At 39.1% G+C, this 20,526-nt stretch overlaps 2 protein-coding genes across 7 annotated transcripts in view; one reads left to right on the top strand and one right to left on the bottom strand.

Annotated features, from left to right (window-relative positions):
* bicc2 (bicaudal C homolog 2) overlaps positions 1–13,521 on the top strand; it is an 18,456-nt gene extending 4,935 nt beyond the window's left edge. Inside the window, exons 5-19 of the mRNA XM_014007804.1 lie at positions 116–277; positions 1,289–1,342; positions 1,539–1,754; positions 1,841–2,092; positions 2,279–2,410; positions 2,695–2,884; positions 3,032–3,162; positions 3,558–3,754; positions 5,270–5,369; positions 5,857–5,896; positions 8,014–8,174; positions 10,676–10,859; positions 10,944–11,104; positions 12,417–12,516; positions 12,590–13,521. Of these exons, the coding sequence (XP_013863258.1) occupies positions 116–277; positions 1,289–1,342; positions 1,539–1,754; positions 1,841–2,092; positions 2,279–2,410; positions 2,695–2,884; positions 3,032–3,162; positions 3,558–3,754; positions 5,270–5,369; positions 5,857–5,896; positions 8,014–8,174; positions 10,676–10,859; positions 10,944–11,104; positions 12,417–12,516; positions 12,590–12,720 (2,211 nt within the window). The 3' untranslated portion in view covers positions 12,721–13,521. The remainder of the gene's footprint in view (positions 1–115; positions 278–1,288; positions 1,343–1,538; positions 1,755–1,840; positions 2,093–2,278; positions 2,411–2,694; positions 2,885–3,031; positions 3,163–3,557; positions 3,755–5,269; positions 5,370–5,856; positions 5,897–8,013; positions 8,175–10,675; positions 10,860–10,943; positions 11,105–12,416; positions 12,517–12,589) is intronic.
* Positions 13,522–18,515: 4,994 nt separating this feature from the next.
* spock1 (SPARC (osteonectin), cwcv and kazal like domains proteoglycan 1) overlaps positions 18,516–20,526 on the bottom strand; it is a 174,781-nt gene continuing 172,770 nt past the window's right edge. For all 6 annotated transcript variants that reach the window (XM_014007785.1, XM_014007751.1, XM_014007792.1 and 3 more), the window contains one exon: positions 18,516–19,892. In XM_014007785.1, coding sequence (XP_013863239.1) covers positions 19,696–19,892 — 197 coding nt within the window. In that variant the 3' untranslated portion in view covers positions 18,516–19,695. The remainder of the gene's footprint in view (positions 19,893–20,526) is intronic.

Here is a 20,526-nt window from a genome sequence, read left to right as displayed (position 1 = left end):
CCCCACATGTTCCAACACCCACAAAAAATTAAAAACCTTATATAAAGATTGCACAAKTGTCTTTTACTGTTTAACATCCAGTAATGGTATATTTCTGTGTAAATARAAACACCAGGTTAACAAAGTGACTCTGAAAATGGACGTGGCCTACACAGAGCACTCCCATGTGATTGGAAAAGGTGGCGGAAACATCAGAAAGGTGATGGAGGTCACGTCATGTCACATCCACTTCCCTGACTCCAATCGCCACAACGCTGCAGGGGACAAAAGCAATCAGGTAGAAGCAAATAGTGATGTGTCATGATTTGTAGTGAATCAAAACCGACTCRCATTGAACTTCAATTGCTTTTTCTTTCGTTGGCGTTGTGACCAATCACATGTGACGATATAGAATCATACATGCAGCAGCTTGTCTTCTAAAAATTATGACCACATTACACCGGCTTCTCTCCACTGGCTTCCTGTTCACTAGTGAATTGATTTWAAGATTTTATTGTTYGCTTTTAAAGCTTTTAAAGYTCAGGCTCTYTCACTCCAGTCAGAGCACTCTGGTCTACCAACCAGCTTCTCTTAGATGTTCATACAGTAGATACATGTTAAAATCTAGAGGTAATTGGGCTTCTGCAATTGCTGCTCCAAAACTGTAACATTTTACCTCTTTGGTCCACTGAGACTCTTGAGACTTTTAAATCGTTCCCCAGGACCCATCACTTTTCTTTGGCTTTTGAATGAGGCAGAATGAGATTCAGAGCTGATAGTTTTTGGTTGTATTGCGTGCCTCTGTATTTTATTTTAACTTTTGTTTTCTTAATGACATAAGTCCTTGACTGCACTGTAAAGCACWTTTGTTGTTTTTGATGTGCTGCATAAATAAACTGACCTTAACATAACATATGAAAACAGAGAGGGGGATACAATAGTAAAGTAGAGCAAATGCCCATTCCCTCAAGYGCCCAGCTTATTCAATCCATTAAATAAAAAATAAAAGTTTGATTAAAATATCAAACAAATGTAGGAATGTCTGCTTTTGTAGCAGAACAAACACACAAGTTCAGGCAGTTATAAGGTTTCTTTTACAAACCCTAAATTTGAAAGGGTTTATCAAGACAAAACATCCATATTTGCAAAGTTAAGCTAAAATATGAGGCTACTTCTGAAAGAGTCAGCTCTTCCTTGGGAGCCTTAGCTCTTACATCCCGTCACTAAAAGCAAATCCACAATTAAATGACACACTTTTTATGTCTGGGTGGAAAGAAATTGTTACTTTTTTCTCCATCTTTTCCCTCAGGTTTCTATTGCTGGGCCTATAGAAGGGGTGGAAGAAGCCCGGAGGAGGATAAGAGTGAGTGGTCAATCTGAGCAGGGACTTTATTTGTCTTAACACCTGTTAGATCCAAAAGATCAATGCGGCGATCAATGTCATGTCAGCCACGAAAACATACTGCTTCATTTGTCAAAATGTCACCTGCGGTTACCTCGCTTATTTTGCTGTCTTCTTCACGTCTCCCTGCCGCATCTTATTTTCATCTGGCTTTTAGGACCTCCAGCCACTGTCGCTGACTTTTGACCTGCCAGTCAGCTTGGTGCCCCAGACTTTGCCAGATGCKGGCTCCCCGCTCATCCAGCAGGTGGTGCAAACTCTGGGGGTCAARGTGAGCTTCAGGGCTGTGCCTCCCCTGCCTCAAGCTCAGCCTCCTTTTTACGGGGGCTCCTGCACAGTCTGGGGGCTGCAGGGCAACACAGTTGCTGTCAAGGTTAACAGAACTAGGTTTAAATTTTAGCCCAGAAATCCTGCATCATGCTATAATCTAACAGGTTTGTTTACATCCCCACCTGCCAGAAGGCGACCTGCATCCTGATGGAGCTCCTGCTCGGGTCAGAGGCTACGGGGGGCGTGGTGAACASCCAGCTGGACGTCACCGCTCAGCAGCATCTCTTCCTGCTGGGACAGAATGGAGCACACTTCCTGAGTGTCATGCACAAGACCCAGGCCCAGATCATCCTGCCAGACCTCAGTGCTCCGCAGAATCCCCCATCACTACTCATCCAGGGCAGCCCTGAGGGGGTGTGTCTGGCTCGGCAGCAGCTCATGGTACATTAAAGCTTTTGCATTTGATTTAGTCGCCGAAACATGAGGTTATACAGGTGTTTATTCATTTGCACATGCATTGCATGCAGTTTTCTGCTATATCGTTACATGTATTGCAATTTTTATTTTGTGAAATTTTGTTGCTTCATCTTTCTCCCATTCTCTGTCTGATGTGTGCACAACATCCAGGACTGTCTGCCAGTGTGTTTGATGTTTGACATGCGTGAAGACGGGGAGGCAGATCCTTGTAAACTGGCTCAGATGATGCAAAACCTGGGAGTCTTCATTAGTGTCAAACCCAAAGTGAAACAGACCAGCAAGGTGAATGTTCACATAAATCTGCTATTTTTATTTATTGAAGGCTCCCCACAAAAAAAAAAAAGGAAACAAATTAAAAAAAAGGTGTTTTGTTGGCTGTCGATCCAACAGTATCTGTTTATATTTGCAGTTTATTCAGTCCAAAATCAGGCTTAGGAGTTTGTATTTTTTCACTCTGTTGGATAAAAATAATTCTTCTCATTTTATATTTGGATTTAAGTTATTCTCCATGTGCTGCAGTGGCTTGAATACTAARGGAAACATCTTTGTTGACGTATATTTATCAGTCAGTTGTGGTGAAGGGTTTGGAAAGGAACATCTCCTGCCTTTATGAGGCCCGCCGTCTCCTCCTGGGGCTTGATGCCTGCGAGACCACCGAGATACCCACACTGAACCCTGACCTCATGATACCCGGCACAGGACTGACCAACTACTGGCTCAACATGTTGCTGCAGCAGCTCCGGCTCTCTGAACAGGGTGAGCTTGAAAASCCTGCGAACGTCAGTGTTTTCTTTTCTTTTTTTCAAATTGAGAGTCAAATTTTCACGTTAAGTTCATGTGATGTTTCTGTGAAGCATTCTAACAAAACTTTTTTTGTATCTCATCTATCCTCTTGATGATCAGGTTCTACTTCTGCCCTAACAGAGGTGCTACCAGGTGCCAAGCTCCACCCCTCACCTCCTCCAGGCCTCGCTTCTCCTGCAGAGGAGGGCAGGACAGGCCTGAGCAGAACGGACAGCTGGCCGCTGGAGAAGGTGCTGCTGCTGTTAAAGGGGACATATCGTGCAAAATCCACTTTTTTTGCCATTAAATGCATTTTTTTGGACTCTCGAAAAGGAGTGCAGAAAAGCGGGGTGTGAAGCGTCTCCCTTGGATTTAAAGAGACAGTGTCAAAACGAGTTGATCTGAGACACACAGAAAAGGGGTGAAAGAGGGGCTTGTGGAGTTACTATAGGGGGAAATTTAGACTAAAGCATTGCAGTTCCAGTTTATATAAATCCCAACTGAATGATTTAAATGTGAAAAAGAAGGATTTAAAAGCATGATATGTCTCCTTTAATGTTAAAAATGCAGAAAAGAAAGTGAAAAGAAAAACACTGAGCTCCGCCTGATAGGAAATACCAAGGCTGATTTCTGCTCCTTTCCCCAGATCCTCGAAAACGAGTACCAATCTGGCCAATCAGAGGACGAGAGCTCTGAGGTCACGGTGATGTCACCGTCTGAGCTGAATGACAGCATCGGCAGTGTGGGGCTGAACAGTCGCAGGGGCAGTCTCCAAGGTCCAGAAATCACTAAGATCCTCAGTCAGGGCAGACGTCACTCGACAGGACAGACGCTAATGTACAGGTAAACAATCACAGATGTTTAGCTAATTTCTGGTGGAGACAATCCTCTATAAATAATAATAATAATAATAATAATAATAATAATAATAATAATAATAATAAAAATAAACTGTAACTCTGATCAACACAACATCCAGAAGGACCATGAGTCATTACAGCAGAAGGCAGTGTTGTATAAAGTACCACAAAGTGATCCTTGAGTAAAAGTACAAGCAGCTTACCAAAAAATTACTTTAAGTTAAAGACTCCTTTAGGAATACGACTTGAGTAAAATTCTTAACGTATCTGATATTTTTGTACTCAAGTATTAAAAGTAAAAGTACTGATTTAAAATGAGTAGTTAGATTTTCTGTAAGAACATTTATTAGGAGGTGACCTCCCCAAAAAAACTGCAGAAAGGACTGTTGTATTAAAATAATTAGTTTGTTAAATTTAGGATGCATGGGTGCCCAAACCTTTCCCCCAAAATGAAAATCTATTTGAGGGCTGCAGCCAAATAAAATAATATAATTCATGAAATACAAATACTTCTTAAGTACAGTCCTTTTATTTGAATGATTATGTCCTGCTGGAGTGTGACATGATTTGTTTTACAAACTAATATGACATCAGAATTTTATATATTTATACTTCTCATTCAACAGCAATTAAAATCACTTGGAGGTACAGTTTATGTGGATAACATTTATTTTTTACAACAACAAGCTGGAATGAAAACAAGCAAAAATGAAATAAAAGTAACCATTTTCTTCTTCTTGCCTTTTAAAAAAATGTAAGGAGTCGAAAGTACAGATAGTTGTGTGAAAATGTAAGAAGTAAAAAGCAGTTTGAGAAATAATTACTCAAGTAAAGTACAGATACCCAAAAATTCTAGTTAAGTACAGTYACAAAGTATTTGTACTTAGTTACTTTACAACTCTAGTAGTAGGGTTGGGCAATATGGGCAAAAAATAAATCACGATTAATTGTGGTATTTAGCCGATGATTAATTTGACAATTAATGCCCTGGAGTCCCTGGACACCCTCATGTCCTAGTCAAAAGACCAATTTAGTGGGAAAGATTTGCTCTCCGTAAAAATCTGTTCCAAGGCTATACATCAAATTTTAAATTGTGTTGATAGATAAATAAATTACAAAACTTTTAAAACTTTTTTAATCATATTAATCATCAAGTGCCAAATAATAACTGATTGATGTTTTTCTGACGATTAATTGCACACGATACGATTATGCCCAACCCTATCTGCTACACAGATATTATAACCAGTGTAAAATAATTAACCCCTCCCCCACTGTTCCACACACACGTTAAAGCTGTTAGGAATATACACATCTCTATACAAAGCTCTATAAACATAAAACTTTATACACTTTAGTTAAAGCAACACAGTGGATTATTAATCATCATGGCGCTGACTTTAAATCTTCTTGTATGATTTTTCATAAGCTGTAAGATTAACATGCCCTCAGGTGTTGTAGTTCCTAGTTTCACCCCCCTGTTTCCTGGATGTGCCAGGTTGCTGAACGTAGAGGTGGAGGGAGGAAGAACTGAGCGGAGAAACATCCTGAGGAGAGATCTGGCTCAAAATCTTCCTGCTGATTCATCCAATGCAGAGGTGAGAATAAGCAGGGAACGCCGGCCTCTGGTTTTATTTTTTGATTGTTTACAACAACAGTTCAGATGAGCAATCCTCAACTGACAGACGAGCAAATCTCTGTCAGCCCAGTGGCACAGGGTATGAATGAGAATAACGAGAGACGAGCTCCACTTTGGTTCCTTTTCAATGTRGACAGGAAGCTGACGAGTCAAACTGAAAGTAGCTTTCCATCCATGCTGTTATGTAGRGTATTGATTCACAACCCTGACCACAGTGGAATTAGATTTTGAGAATCGACTTCTGTGTTGTGTTTTCCTTCCGCTCTTGTTCATCATTTCTCCTTCAAAGGTTACAGCAAGGTGGATTAACAAGTTTCCTGCCACAGCAGCAGAGAGTCGTGTGTGTTGCACGAGAGTGATGATTCCAGCTGTAAAATCCCCCCGGGGGGTGGGAGGGGGGAAATCAATTTCATTCATTATTTACTTTTGTTATTTGCTGTTTGTAGGATTATGACTATGAGAAGAAGAAACTGCTGGCAACCAGAGGTTAGTGCTCCTCAATGTTTGTTTTTAGTTTTGTTACATTGTTAGTTTGTTTCAGATCCATTTTGCAACTGATTATCATGATTGAAAAAAACACATAAACTATGGTAGAAATCAAAATATTGTGTACAACATGATTTTAGTTTGGTTAAATTACCTTTTTTAATGTCAAAAAGCAATTTTTGACGCTGACTGTAAAATCCTTTAAACTCAAAAAGAATGTTAAATTAGCTGTTTTATATTTGTATCTTAGTTAGATTTTTTATTTATTTTTTCATTCCCCAAGATGGCTTTTATTGCAAATMGAATCTCTATATTTAAATGAACTGAACTGAAACACAATGGTTCCAATCATTTAAAGTGGGGTTTTGGAAGATTATGGACAATTAATATATGCTGGGACCAACTACTGATAGGGAAACTTTATAATTACAATTTTTTCGCACAAGTTTATAATCTCAAAAACATTATTAATGATTTTGAAAACACATTGAGACAGACTCCATATTTGTCTAAACCAAGTAATTTATACTGTATGTTGCTCAGCTTGCTCTTTATTACTAAATAACTTTACATGTCTGAAAAAGTGTTTTATCTACAAATGCTCATAGTACTCACGCTACTGATAAATGTTGTATATTCAAAACTAAAATATGAAGAAACCAATAAAAAACAGCACTCTATAACTGTTTTCTAAATTATAGGCAATGCTTTATAAAATTTGGACTTTCCCAAATAACTTATCAATAAGTCGTTAACAGATCCATCGTAAAGAGGCCCTTCTTAGGTCCCTTTACTAATATACTGTACAGGTTTTAAATAGTTTTTGAACAACTGTAGTTTGGAAAAATATTGATTAATTCTGATCAAACTGATCAACTCTGGGTGCTGACAAGCCAAAAATGAATTTCTGCTGCTTTAAGACAATTCCAATTAAAAAAATGTAATACGTTGTTATCAATATTACATGACATTTACGAAGGCTAATAGCAGCAGTGACAGCTAACTGTAGCACTTCCGGTGCAGTTTGGAGCATTTCTGCCAGTAAAAGTTGATAAAAAACAGCAATTTAACAGCAATTTAACTTTGTTTATCCAAACAGCAATATGCAACAGGTAAGACATTAACTATTTAGAACTTCTCCCCAGAATTTCGGTTCAGAAGACCTGAACTACCCCTTTAGGCAAGCAATATGACAAACCCTCCCACGGTTTATTCAAGAATAATGCAGGACCAACACACCGATATCAGAGGCAGGGATTTGATAGAGTAGGCCCATTTCAGTGCAGCTCTCTGCCAAGACAGCTGATGAAGGGGACCTGCTTATGGTCTTCTCTGGGCCAACGWTATAATAGAGAGGCACTGGCACTCCCAGCTAATTCACATGGGGCAGATACACAATGCAGACACCGTGCACGTTAGATCCAGCCCCCACCCTCACCTCCTCCTCTCACACACGTGCAGAGAAACACACGCAATAACTGCTGCCTCATCCATCATGCTGAATGAGAAATACTGAGGAGATCTGCAGCCAAATGCCACCAAATTCCCTCAGTGTTGTTTTATGGGATTATGAATTAGCGGTTTGAATGGGCCATCTGCCTCACAGTCATTAGGAGGCCCATATGCCAATGTATGAATGGAGGACTTGCTCACACATGAGTGCATGTGCACACGCAAACGACAACCCCACCAGTAATAGTCCTTTTTATTTTGCGCTCTGTGTGGAGTGCTGTTGCCATTTATATCCCATCGTTACATATGGAGGAGACCCAGGGTTTGTCATTGGTGTGAGTCTCTGCAGTCTGAGTTTTATAAAGTAAGGACACATGCTGGCAAGGCGTAACACCCCGCTTCATTATTTAACAGATGAACTCGGCTTGGGTAATTCAGAAGCCTAAAGAGGACGTGAAAAACCTACAAATCCCTTTCATGGCCAATAAGAATATTAATATCAGTGTGTGACTTCCTGCACGTCCCATCACATTTAAATATTTCCTATTAATTGACTTATTTAAATTTCATTGAATAGTCACACAACAAATGTGTACTGTATGTTAATTAACACWGCATCACTGAAAAACCGTTTGACATATTTATTTCTGGTGTGGTTTTATCAGCCATGCAGAGGAAGCCTGTGGTCACTGAGGTCCGAACCCCAACCGACACCTGGAGTGGCCTCGGCTTCTCCAAGTCCATGCCTGCTGAGGCAGTCAAGGAGCTCCGCAACATCAGCCGGCGCAGCTACAAACCTTACCTGAGCACGGGCAATACCCAGCAGGTACACATGAATCTAGTACTGAATGTACCGGTAATAGATGAAGAAATTTAAAAGCTGCAATTTAGGTAAATATTAATTGTCCTAAAAGCACTMTGATACGTTGCATGACCGTTTGTTTACAGTGTTCAGCCATGTTTTAAAAATGATTTTACAAGGTCCCCACATCTACAAACATTCAAATGTGCATTTTATTTTATTTTATTTTTTGCCATGATGTTGCACTGATGACAGGAAAATTGGGCCCCTATTTAAATTCTACTCTTGCTCATCCCAAATGTTCTCAGCAAGATGAAGATCTGGACTCTGGAGGCCATCATCAGTAAAGATGTGGCAGTTCAGTAATCCTCTTGGTCCTAGTTTAAAATGACCCTCCATGTTTAAGAGCSAGGCCTCAGGGGTCATTTTGAGCTTAGGGCAGCAAGCAGGTGACCTGATCTATTTTTTTATTGCTAACTACCCCACCAGCATAGGGCAGGCAATCATGGTTTTGGCTTTGTTTAGGTGTAATTTTGTGCACGTMTCTGTCATTTAGTAAAATAACTCATGAACCACTGGATAGATTGTAATGAAACTCTGAAAATCTCTCATGGTGTTTGTTCATAGAACTTAACATAAAAGCGTTTTGTAGCATAAAAAAAATCAAGTTGTCTACACGCTTCAATGAGTTTACTTATTTTTAAAAAGACAGGGCTACCCAGAAAAAAACACCTTCACTCAAATGTTGAGTACAATGAACACTTCTGTCACCACTCAAACAGAAAATCCTAAGTTTTTACAACATGAAAAGTTACTTTAGGAATTTAAAAAGAAATTGCATGGATATATGTGAAAAAGCAACTTAATACTTAATATAACAAAAAAAAWCTAAATTAATATTAGGTGGCTTTAACTTATTTATGCTTTGGGAGGTCAAAGTAAGTCACACTGGTTTACTAAACCAGTTGAATTAAATAAGCCTAAAATTACACGTTGGATTTACTTAATAAAAGGCCGGTGGCATAAAATTTTTGTTATGGATAGTATTATATTTTTTGAAGATAATATTGATAACATATTGCAAAACATGTCACACCACTGAGGTGAACAGCTGTTGAGATATATGTGAAGAAACGGGAAGTGATGACGAAGGCGAATGTCTGCATGTGAACAGAACATTGCTACAACAGCTAACACTAATCTGATGTTTCTTTAGATTATTTTGAACCACTGTCAGGGAGATGAAGAAGAATCAGAGTTCTAATAATATTGTTTCAATAAACAAAAACCAGAGAGTTCCTTGTTTTTAAGAGTTCCCCTTTGATGTCACTTCCTGTTTCACTTTGGCTGAACCAATTAAAAAAAACTTATGTAAAAAATCTGATAAAACCGTGTTTATTATGTCTAGTTTGTTAAATGTAAAAATGTTTTCTTTTGTATTTGAAGGATGTGCACATCCTGAGTTGGAATGGTTTATTTTAACGAATGAATAAACTGCGACAGCTAAGCGATCTTAGCAAACACTAACAAATGTGGCAGCTGGGTTGTTCACATCACATCCTCTGTACGTTTACGAGACTTTTGTTTAACAGACATGCAAAGCAGGATACAAAAATTCAATTGTTTTTTGTTTTTATGACACCATCAGGTGAGTTTTGATTCCTAAAGAATTATTTCTTCTCTAGGAATTATGGTCCGATGAGGCATTTTCAAACCTGATGCTAGTGCTTCTAGCGATTTTCTTGCCATCTTACTTTCCTGTATGTTTGGTGCCTTTATGTAATCAGAATTAGAGTAAACCTTTTTCACAAGCATTAGATGTATGTTCTGAGTTGATTGTTTCCAAAATGAGATGCCAATCACTGCATCAGTGTTAATAATTAGCTGCTAACTGAAKCACAATAACTGTAGTGTTATTCCAGTGTTCGGGCTCTTAGACATCTGCTCAGCTAAACACAGGAGGTGACCTTTTTTTTTTACAGCCAGACACTGCAGTAACTGATTGAGTTTTGTTGTTGATGCATGTACTTGAGATGCAATTTTTGTCTCTCTTCTTTCGCTGCACTGCAGCCTCATTTATTGCTACCACCCTCCCAACAYGTTTGCAGCATTTATCTCTCTGTGTGGTAAGCGCTGCCAATTTGCACGCTCAATTACCTTGGATCCGATACCATCAACACGGTCAACGCAGCAACCTGTTTACCTGACCTGTTTTAGCTAATCTTTCTGGCACTTTAGAAGATTTTTGTCYCCTGTTCTCTGGCTACCCAGATTACATATAGACACACAAAAGATGGTGAGCAGATGCAGCATTTTACACATATGTATTTTGGAGAGACTAAATGAGAGTTTGCCTGAATTTTAGATCAAGATCATCTTATGCTGAGAAGTGACAGAGCTGTYATCTTTTTGGACAAACTAAAATTAACATTATGCATGATTTAATGTAGTATGTTATATGTGTGATGCTGAATGATAAACAACAATGAAWTTTTAACTGTTTCTTTCACCGGGTCTCCGTTTAGTCCTGGGCTGCCCAGACAGGAAAAATGTGTAACAGCAGCAACTCAGAAAACTGGAGGGACAGACGTGGATCATCACCCCATCCCGTCTCCTCTTCTCCCCCCTCTTCGCCCACCTTCTCGTCTTCCGCTGCCTCCTTTCCTGCATTCACATCCTCGCTCAGCAGAAGCAGATACGACAAACCCTGTAAGTTCTACTTGCTTTCAAAGCACAGCAAAACAAGATGGATCACAGCCTGCTATCCTCTGATCCCTGACCTTTGATGCTCAGCGGAAAGCTTCGTCAGCGGCAGTTTCTTTGAGGGCGTGTGCTCGAGGAGGGCGTCGACCTGCAGCCAGCGGAGCCCCTCCCCCCTGATGACAGACGACCTGCCTGAGCTGCTCAGCCAACTCGGATTGATCAAATACATCGATGTGTTCGAGCAACAAGAGGTAAAACGTGCCGTGAGAGAAACACTCTTTAGTCAAATTATCAGAAGTTTTCACAAAAAAAATACAAAAATGAATAAAAAATAAATAAAAAGAAGAATCACGTTTAATAATCTCAGGTAAAAGAGTTCATAAAGTTAATTTTGTGCAGTGTTTTAGAGAACATAATTGRAATAAGTAATCTCAGAAATGACATAAAACAGTTTGTAAATTATTGTACTTTAAAATAGAGCAAAACATGTTTTGGAGTTATCAAACTACACTCAAAAAACAGATGTAGTGGATTTAATTAAAGAAATTATGTCAACTATTTCCAGTCAATTGAACTGAGTAAAGACAACATGTTTGCTTCTGTTTTTTGAGTGTGCACTTTTCATATTATTCACTTGCATATTTGATTTTTCTTTACCACTCAAGGTCAAAGGCAGGTCAACATTTTATTTTCTTCTAATGAATCACTTACCAGATTTCAATAAAGCTTTAGACGTTTGTGGAAACATGTCTGTAACTAATGCTGAATATTGGTTTGTTTTACAAAAACAATGCAAGAAGAATGTGTCATAAAGTGAGAACKTACTAACACTTTGTAAAACAACAACAACACAAAATAAAAGTCAAAAGTGCTGAAATTGTAAGATTTAGTTAAAAACTTTGGTTATAGGCTACTCAAAGATAGAAAAAAATAGTCAAATAATTTATGGATGCATTTTTGTATCAGGATCTGATTAWAGAAAACGAGGAAATTTTATTTTAAAAGTTCACTTGCACAAACTATTGTAAAACATATTTGTAGTTTATATTTGTACTCTTAGTTCACAGAGTTAAATTATGGAATGATCTGGCAATCTACTCAAAAATGACTAATTTAGGAATCTAAAGCACTTGATTTTATGATTTTTTTGGCAAAAATGATAGTAAAGATTAGTTGGCATTTAGTTTTGTACATGGGTTTCACTTGTGAATGAATTTGTATGTAAACAGGACCACATATAATCTGTTATCTTTATAATTAAAAGAGGAAATATAAATACAACCTTTATTCTATCTGCTCCCTTTAGGCACAAATGTTGTGCAGCTTTCCTGAGCTTTTTCAGACCTGTGTATTTAAATGTGTTAATATGAATGTTATTTGTAAAACTGAATAAGTGAATTAAATAAATTAAATTAAATGATAAACAATCACTGTTCAGCAGCAGCCTGAGTTGCTGATAAGTTAGATAGAGCCTAAAACAAACACGTTCATTCTTGTTCTCCAGTTAGAGGATTCATGCATAATGCATGAACAGCATGACAACCTCTATCTGCGCTCCCCCAGATCGACTACCAAACATTCCTCACTCTGTCCGATGAAGATCTGAAAGAAGTTGGCGTCTCTACCTTTGGAGCCAGACGCAAGATGCTGCTCGCAATCTCAGGTGACCTAAACGGCTCACAATTTTTTAGTTCATGTTTGTGCCATTTACTAAAACAACTCGCATTCTGATCCAGACCTGAACAAAAGCAGGAGGAGGCCGTCCGACTCACCTGCCGTCAAGCCCAGCTTCCTGGAAGGAGGCGCGAGCGGCAGGCTCCTACAAACCATGGATGTGGATGCTGCAGCTCAGAGTAACCACTGGTGAGGAGAGAGGCCGGTCAGCTCACAGCTCCACCAGAGGTCGTCTYTRAATTATACACTCGTGCTGTTGCCAGCCAATTTCATTTACCAGAAATGGAAAAAAAAGGAAAGCACAAAAGCGCAGCAAAGATAATGTAATATTTAAATCCAGCATCTTTTCTTTGGCAGCAAAACCCCAAAGTTTATTTTCATACCACTCAAGATAAAKCCAAGACTTTACGTGGACAAGTTGTATGCAGCTTTTGTGGTATTTTTTTTTATCAGAATAAAGTGCCTTACTTATGCAAATTAGTTGCCTTGACTAGGTTAACCTGTTTGTTTATGCAGCTGTAAATAAATATTTCCAAAAGAAAACAGTATTCCAAAAATATTAATGATGATTAAAATAGTTTGGTATTAAACAACTCTGTGCATTTAGAGTTTTTAGTGGGATAAAAAAAATACATTGTGAATCCATTCATCCATTTTTTTTACCAGTCTTTTCTTTTCCGAGTCACGGGGAGCTGGTACCAGCAGTGTGAGGGGACGGGGGACACCCTGGACAGGTTGCAAGTCCATCCCAGGGACACAATCAATTATTTGCAATCTTCTCCTGTAGGAACAATTTAGAGTTAGCAGTTGAGCTAACATGCATGTTCTTGTTCTGTGCGATGAAACAGGAGCACCTGGACAAAATCAATACACAGGAAGAGCATGCAAACTACCCAGAAAGACCCCAGGCTGTGGCAAACCTGCAACTTTCTCGCTGAGAGGGGATCCCTCTAACCACTGCCTACATTGTAAATAAAATGCAAAGCATAAAATATAAGAATCTACAGTGTATTTATTTTTAATAAAGTGGCGTATTAGGCTTCATTTTCTATTCATGAGAGAAGATTTTTAGCAATCTCTGACCGGTTCTCATCTCAAAGATGCAAATTCTCCACTAGAGGGCACTGGTGTCACACTGAGTCAGAAAAATAGTGTCACGAAAAATAAAGGATGTGTTTCAAATTTATGTGTTTCTGTTGACAGCAGCATTACAGTTTCTGGTGGACAAGCTTTAAATTATATGCGAACAACAAACCAGAGATGAAAAAAAATTACATTAAAACAAATACATGGAGGAAATCTTGCTCTGATTTTAATGTCCTTCAGCTGTTTATTTTTTTCATTTTGTGAAAAAAATGACCCTTTAAATTTTTAGTACTAGAGAGTTGTAAGTTCAGTTAGCACAGGATGTTGTTGGTTTAACGTGGAAATGAGAGATCTTCTGCTTGGGCGCATGAAGGAAGCCTGACATGTTCAGGAGCTCCACAGGCTGCCCAGTTTCAGTGTCAGCTAAGCATGAAAAAGAGAGTGAGGGGAAGTAGTGGGTTGTGACCAATTAAGGAGAGATGATCCGTACTTATTACAAAGTCTCTGCCAATTACATAGACAGGCTTTGGACCAGTGATCCCCAAATCTGGTCCTTGGGCTCTGGAGCACTGTTGGATTTCTCTTCTGTCAGGTAGTTAATTGCATCCCTCTGAGGTCAGAGGCCCACATCGGTCCGTGATCTCGCAGCCACAATGAAAAGTGCTATGGGAAAAATGAGCAGTGCCTTGATCCTTGGCAACTGAGTCATTTTTCTTTCACATGTTASAATGGAAGTTTGGGCACATGGCATGGTTACGTGATGAACACGCTAAACACAGCTAGGAAAAGACTATTTGCAACTTGTCTAGGGCTTTTACTGAAGTATTGTTCAATAAAATAATAAAAACGTCTGTAAAATACTATTATTATTTATTTATTTATTTACCATTATTTAACCAGGCAAGTCCCGTTGATTTCAGATCTCTTTTTCAAGGGAGGCAACCTATTGTACATGTTCTTTGGGGGTGGGGGAAACCAGAGCATTAAGCATGAGAAGAACATACTGACACCGCAAAGAAAGTCCSCAGGTCCGAGCCGGGGATTGAACCCAGGACCTTCTTGCTGTGAGGCGTTGGTGCTAACTAGTGAGCTGATGTGCTGCCACCATACWCTTTGAATCCTTGTAGCTGATGATTCGAATATAAAAAGGTGACCTAGGAAGTAGGGGTGAAACGATACAGAAAATTCACGATTCGGTTCGGTTCGATACTTTAGTCTTACAGTTCGATATTTTTTTCAATGCAAAAAAGAGAACTTTCCATGCCCCTTTTAAACTTCTATTTTATTTCAAATAATTATGAACATTTGTTTAATCTCAAAAGTACAGGTTTTAAATTAAATGTTGCTGAAACAGAAGGTTTCTCAGTGATCTGAGTTCGACAATGCAGCCTAGGTGGAGTAGTCGAACACAGATCCACTGAGCCTTCAACAAAGAGCATCTTTAGAAGACAAGTTGATATAATAAATTTAGAAAACCTGTATTGTTCGATACATAGTGTGTATTGAACCTAAAGCYCTGTATTGAACGGTTCGATACGGGTACATGTATTGTTGCACCCCTACTAGGAAGGTGAGTYTGGTTGTCCACTGATATTGACATGAATGCAACTTAAAGTATGACAGACTCATTCAAAGAGAAACTAAAGTTTCTCATATTGTAATGTGTAATTTTTATCACCTGCCACTGATGGCAAGAGGCAACATTGTTTTTGTCTATGTGAGAGTTTGTAGGCCTAACATTAGCTAAATATCTCATATCTTATTTCATGAACCAGCAGATGGGTTTTAATTAAACTTTCAGAAAGCATTCATTAGATCTACAACTAACCACACTTCAAAACTTGTCCATCTAACCAAGTCTTACCATCTTATATTGAGCCAAAAAATATTTTTGATCTTGTTTAGAGYCTGATAAACTAAYCAAGAGCAGAACGTGTTAGATTATTAATCTTGTTAACCTGGAAATTTTTACTTATCTCTAGAAGTCTTACCTATCACCACTGTCTTACTGCCCTGGTAGGTTAATTTACTTAATTTGAGACTACAATGTAGTATTTCTTAGTTTATTTTTAGATGGACAATTTTTGCAACGAAATTTTTGGAGGGAACTCCATTCAACATGGCCGACACAGCTAAGCAACCTTAGCATATACAATAAGACTTTTTGCGGTATACGAAGTCCTGTTAAGTCCGAGGTTTCTTAATTTTCACGATATAATCTGTATTTCATCTGTTTATTTATATCCTTCTTGTAAGTTGCCTAAAAAGTTTTCGAATAWTTGTGCTGAAAGTTAAAATACTACCACTACCCATCACCAGATTGCTTAACATTGCACAATAGTGTGTGAAACACTTTTAAGATTTTTCCCCCCACACCTATCTACCATCAGCTCACAAATTCTTAACTTCTGTAGGAAAAGTCAAAGACAAATGAACAGGAACCAGCATTGAAAAAACAAACTAACATATTTTTTAAAAACAAAACAAAACAAAACAAAAAATGACACCCCCATCTGTGTGTATCACCTGTCTCCATGGTTATCTTGGGTTGATGGGAGGCTCCACCCAGCAGGAGCACCAGCTGTGGGTAATAAAGAAGGAGCTAATAGAGAAATGAAACAGAGCAACGAAGTGCCCGAGGATAAAACATAACCACACATTCCCCTTACTGTGATGAAGATGGAACTCACTCCAGGAAAGTGAGAATAAGAGCAGAAGAAAATAGAAACAGTAATAACATTGTGTGTGTGTGTGTATGTGCGTGCGTGCGTGCGTGCGTGTGTGTGTGTGTGTGTGTTTTAAAATCAACGGGGGTTGAAAATGAACACTGTGTGATGGATGTTTCTGAAGCTACTAAATTAATTGCCATGTGATCTAAAAACAAAGCGATTAAAGGATTTTGGATTATTTTAATGTATCTTAATGTCTAACAATACTTTGCTCCAATTACAAATGAAACTTCCAGTTTTTTGTTTCCACTGAGCTGGCAGCTGCAAGAGTTAATGTGCTACAGATGCTCGGACAAAGCCAGGCAAGCTGTTTCTCTGCGCTGCCCRCATCTTCATTTATGTTGAGCTACTTAAAAAAAAAGAGGAAAAGCAAAAAAAGCAAAAATGCATTTGTAAAAACAAACCTTTAGGATGGATTTGAACTGTTCTACCCTGCAAGAAAGTTCCTGATTTAGATATCAACTTCTGCTTTTTTTTTTTTTTTTTTTTTTTGGTGGAGCCTTTCTCTGGATTTTTCAGCTTCCTGCCACAGAATCACTGACATCGGTAACTTTGTGTTTCTAATTTGACTGTAAAGTTGAATCTGAGCATCCAGGGTTGCTTCTTCTTCCAGGACATCTTGGGCAGACTCTAGCCAGCATGCAGTACATTTATTAGCTGTTATTGTTCCTGTTTTGAGATATTAAGTAATGTGTGGAATTTACACAGGGGTATAATGTGTTTTGGAACAAGTTGATYACAACCAAAAAAGAAAGCTAATTTATTCATAAACCCTAAAGACACAAGARGATACTCTAGCTGGAGTCCCAGAGTTGTTAACACGTTTGGTTTGCACAGTTAGGCCAATTCTTTATTCGGCCTGACAGCATCTGTTGTGGACTGCTGAGTAAGTGTTTTCWAGCCAAAAGATTACGTTGTCCTTTCAGCCTCTGATTGTTGGTATGGTGTGTTTTTAGAGTGCTGAGCATGCAGTTTCAGAGTAGTGAGGTCAGCTGTCCCATTAGCCAGTGATATTACAAAAAACACTCATTAAGCCTTCATGTTCTGTTTGATCTTTGCTGACATGATCTTTGCTGGCTTTGTCATTATCCCCGCCCCCTCTCTCTCTCACTCTCTCGCTTTCTCTCTCAAAGCCATGTGATAAGAGTATTTCATGTTGTTGCRATTTATCTCTGGTTCTAGGGATGCTTCTTTCCCAAGGCTGGAAAAGGTCAGAACTGATAGAGGGCTTTGATTGTTTGACTGCAGAGAAATCCAGGCTTCAGAAAAAAATACAACCCAACAGCCAACATCGTGAACGTCTCTGTACTTTTAAKGTGAGGAAAAGAAAGAAAGCGTTTTTGCCAGCTTGTGCAACTTGTGTCAGAGAATTATGTTATCTCTGTTTAACCGTTAGGTTGGACATCGATGGGGTTGTGTGACTCTTATTAAAAGTGGGAAATCCCACCCTAAATTGAGAAAACTCTTTTCAGGTAGACAAACCTAATAGAAGCCAAGATGTTTCACCTTCTTCTTCAGTCAAATCTGACCAGCCCTAACAAATCACAGGATGAAAAGGGTTTGGAGTCAATAACTCATGTGARCATTGCTCGAAGCCTGAGGTGGAGATTTTTGGCATGGTCTCAAGTTCCAGAGAAAAGAAGGCACAAATAGGAAAAAGGTTAGGATTCTCCCATATATCCATTCTGCAAGGCCCCCTTTGAGGGGTTATCCTGTATTGTGCCTGCATACCAACGTGGTATCTGATCACTCTGATTCCTGCTCATTGAAGTTTGGGTTGTGGTGCGGGTCACTCCACTGATCTGGTCTTGGCAGCCTGCTCTGAGGGCTCATTAGAATAGACCAWTTRYTAGTTAAAAATTGTTACATATGCACATGCGGTGCATATGTGTTGGTTTCATTTTCTTTTTAATATGTTATTTGGTGTAGTGATTTATGACATTAACATGATTTGTTTTTGTAGTGCCTGTCTGCCTCGTTTACTTTTTTATATTATTTTTTTTCTACTTTTGTATCTAGCCTGTATGGTTCCTTAGCTACAAGCTAAATGCTAGCCCACAAACTTGGCACAGCTGGTAAAAATAAAGTACAAGGATAATGACGTCAATGAGAAATTTGGTCAAATAAGAAAAATGTGCGAGGTGTCATTCAGAGAACAAGAGACACAGGCCAGTAAGTTTCAAAAGACACTTGACGTGCCACTTTACTGAAATTTTCAAATAAATAAATGTTCACGTATTTGACATGGTGAAGATTTCAATTTCAAATCACTGAACATWTCCAATGTTGGGAGGCACAGCAGAGTCTGGTCTCTGCTCGACACTGTATGTCCTCCCAGCTCAGGAGCAGCTTCCTCTACTCGTGTCCATGCACAGACAAAACGCCTCAACAGCCCCTATAAACCATTCAGCGAAAGAACAGCTGGCCGAAACCCCGCAGGTTTGCACTYTAGGCCTTAACAGTTTGCGTTTCTATCATTCTACCTCTCTGTAATGCAACAGCCTACCTCCTGAGATTGGGAGAAGAACCAAAAGGACACTAGACAGCATCAACATAGCAACAAAGTATTGTAGCAGCCAAACAGGCATCGCTTTCTGTTTGAGATGCATAGAGCTGGACCTGGCCAGGCAAATCTCTCTTTTACAGATACAAGATGAGAAACATGCAACAACAACAACAAATACACATCATTAATCTCATTGTTTCCRGGGCTTTCTGGACACATTCAGGATTAACAAGTAATTTACAATCCTCCATAAAATACAGAAAGATTTGGGGGCATCTCAAAGTCTTAGAGCGTGGCAGCAAACACTGAAAGGAGCCCGATGGTGGACCACAGACCATGAGGATGAACCGCTGATGGAACAACAGGGCAAAGAGATCCACAGTGAAACCTCTGTGGAGGAACCATATTTACATCCAATATATCAGCTAATGCATCGGGACTCACACACTGATCAGAGACACTGATACTGACATACAGCAAAGGGAGAGAAAAAGGGGCTCAAAGAAAGAAGTGTCTGTGTTTGAAGGGTTTACAGATTGTAGTGTTTTGGAGAAGCTAAAAGTGGATTGAGCACAGTCCTTTCAAGGGCTTGACGGTTGTTTCAATTTTATGAGCTCTGTTTGGCATTTGAGGGGAAGAGTAGAACACTTGAAAATAAAGTTTGTGTGAAGTTCACTGAAGAGAGATAAAGAGAACTGATGAGGCGCAGGGACAYGAGCAGGCTCAGGAGCCAAAGGATGGACTGCTGCCAAGATAACTGGAGGAGGAGACGTTGGAATGGCTTTAGATCTGTGCCGAGTTAACAGAGTTTCGTGGTCAGCTGATGGCAAAGTAAAATGGAATGAAGCTACCAAATATAGCCAATTTCATCATCCTTGTCTTCTTCCTCGTCTTCATCGTCCTCGTTGGCTCCCCGGGGGTGGATTCGGCCCCGTCTTTTCTTCTGCCGGCTCCGCTCGCTCTGTGTTGGTTCCTCTTCTTGGTCATCGAGGAGAATGACTGCACCACCACTGCCGAAATCCCCTGACGTCTCCGTTTCTTCATCTATAGACAGATGACCAGAATACAGACAAATAAGAAGTGAATTAGGGCTCAMTCTACACTACTCCTGATATTTTATAACCAGATATATATTATGTTTTTCTTGGTCCACACAAACTAAAAAATTCTCATATTGGGAACATCAAATTACAGGTAAAGAACATTGGTGGCAGCTAAAGATTCTCCCCAATTTTTTATACCATTTGTCTAAGGTATTTACCAAGCAAAGACTGATGGTGTTAGTATCAGGACAAAGTAAAACAAATCCCAAAAAGCAGAAAAAACAGCTCCACAAGTTTGTTTCTGGGGGGGAGCTGATGTGTGACAAGCTGGCTACTACATTGCTACTTCTGAAAAGCTCTGTATTTCCTGTCCACATAGAAGGATCAATAAAAGAAGTCTTAAAATTTTGAAAAATTGCTTTTATTTCTTTTAAACACAACAGAAAATATCCAGTTTTGAGAACATCACAACTCTGACCAAAAGATTGAGAATACATTTCTTTGTCTGTTTTAAAGCCTATGTCAAACTTTTGAAATCCAAAAGACAAATCTTATTTTCTTTATTTACGTTTTCCAAATCACTCACACACACACACACACACACACACACACACACACACACACACACACACACA

The sequence above is a fragment of the Austrofundulus limnaeus genome, unplaced genomic scaffold (assembly GCF_001266775.1).
Source record: "Austrofundulus limnaeus strain Quisiro unplaced genomic scaffold, Austrofundulus_limnaeus-1.0 Scaffold1, whole genome shotgun sequence".
NCBI classification, from domain to species: domain Eukaryota; kingdom Metazoa; phylum Chordata; class Actinopteri; order Cyprinodontiformes; family Rivulidae; genus Austrofundulus; species Austrofundulus limnaeus.
Note: the sequence above shows the minus strand (reverse complement) of the source record. Positions and strands in the feature narration are given on the sequence as shown.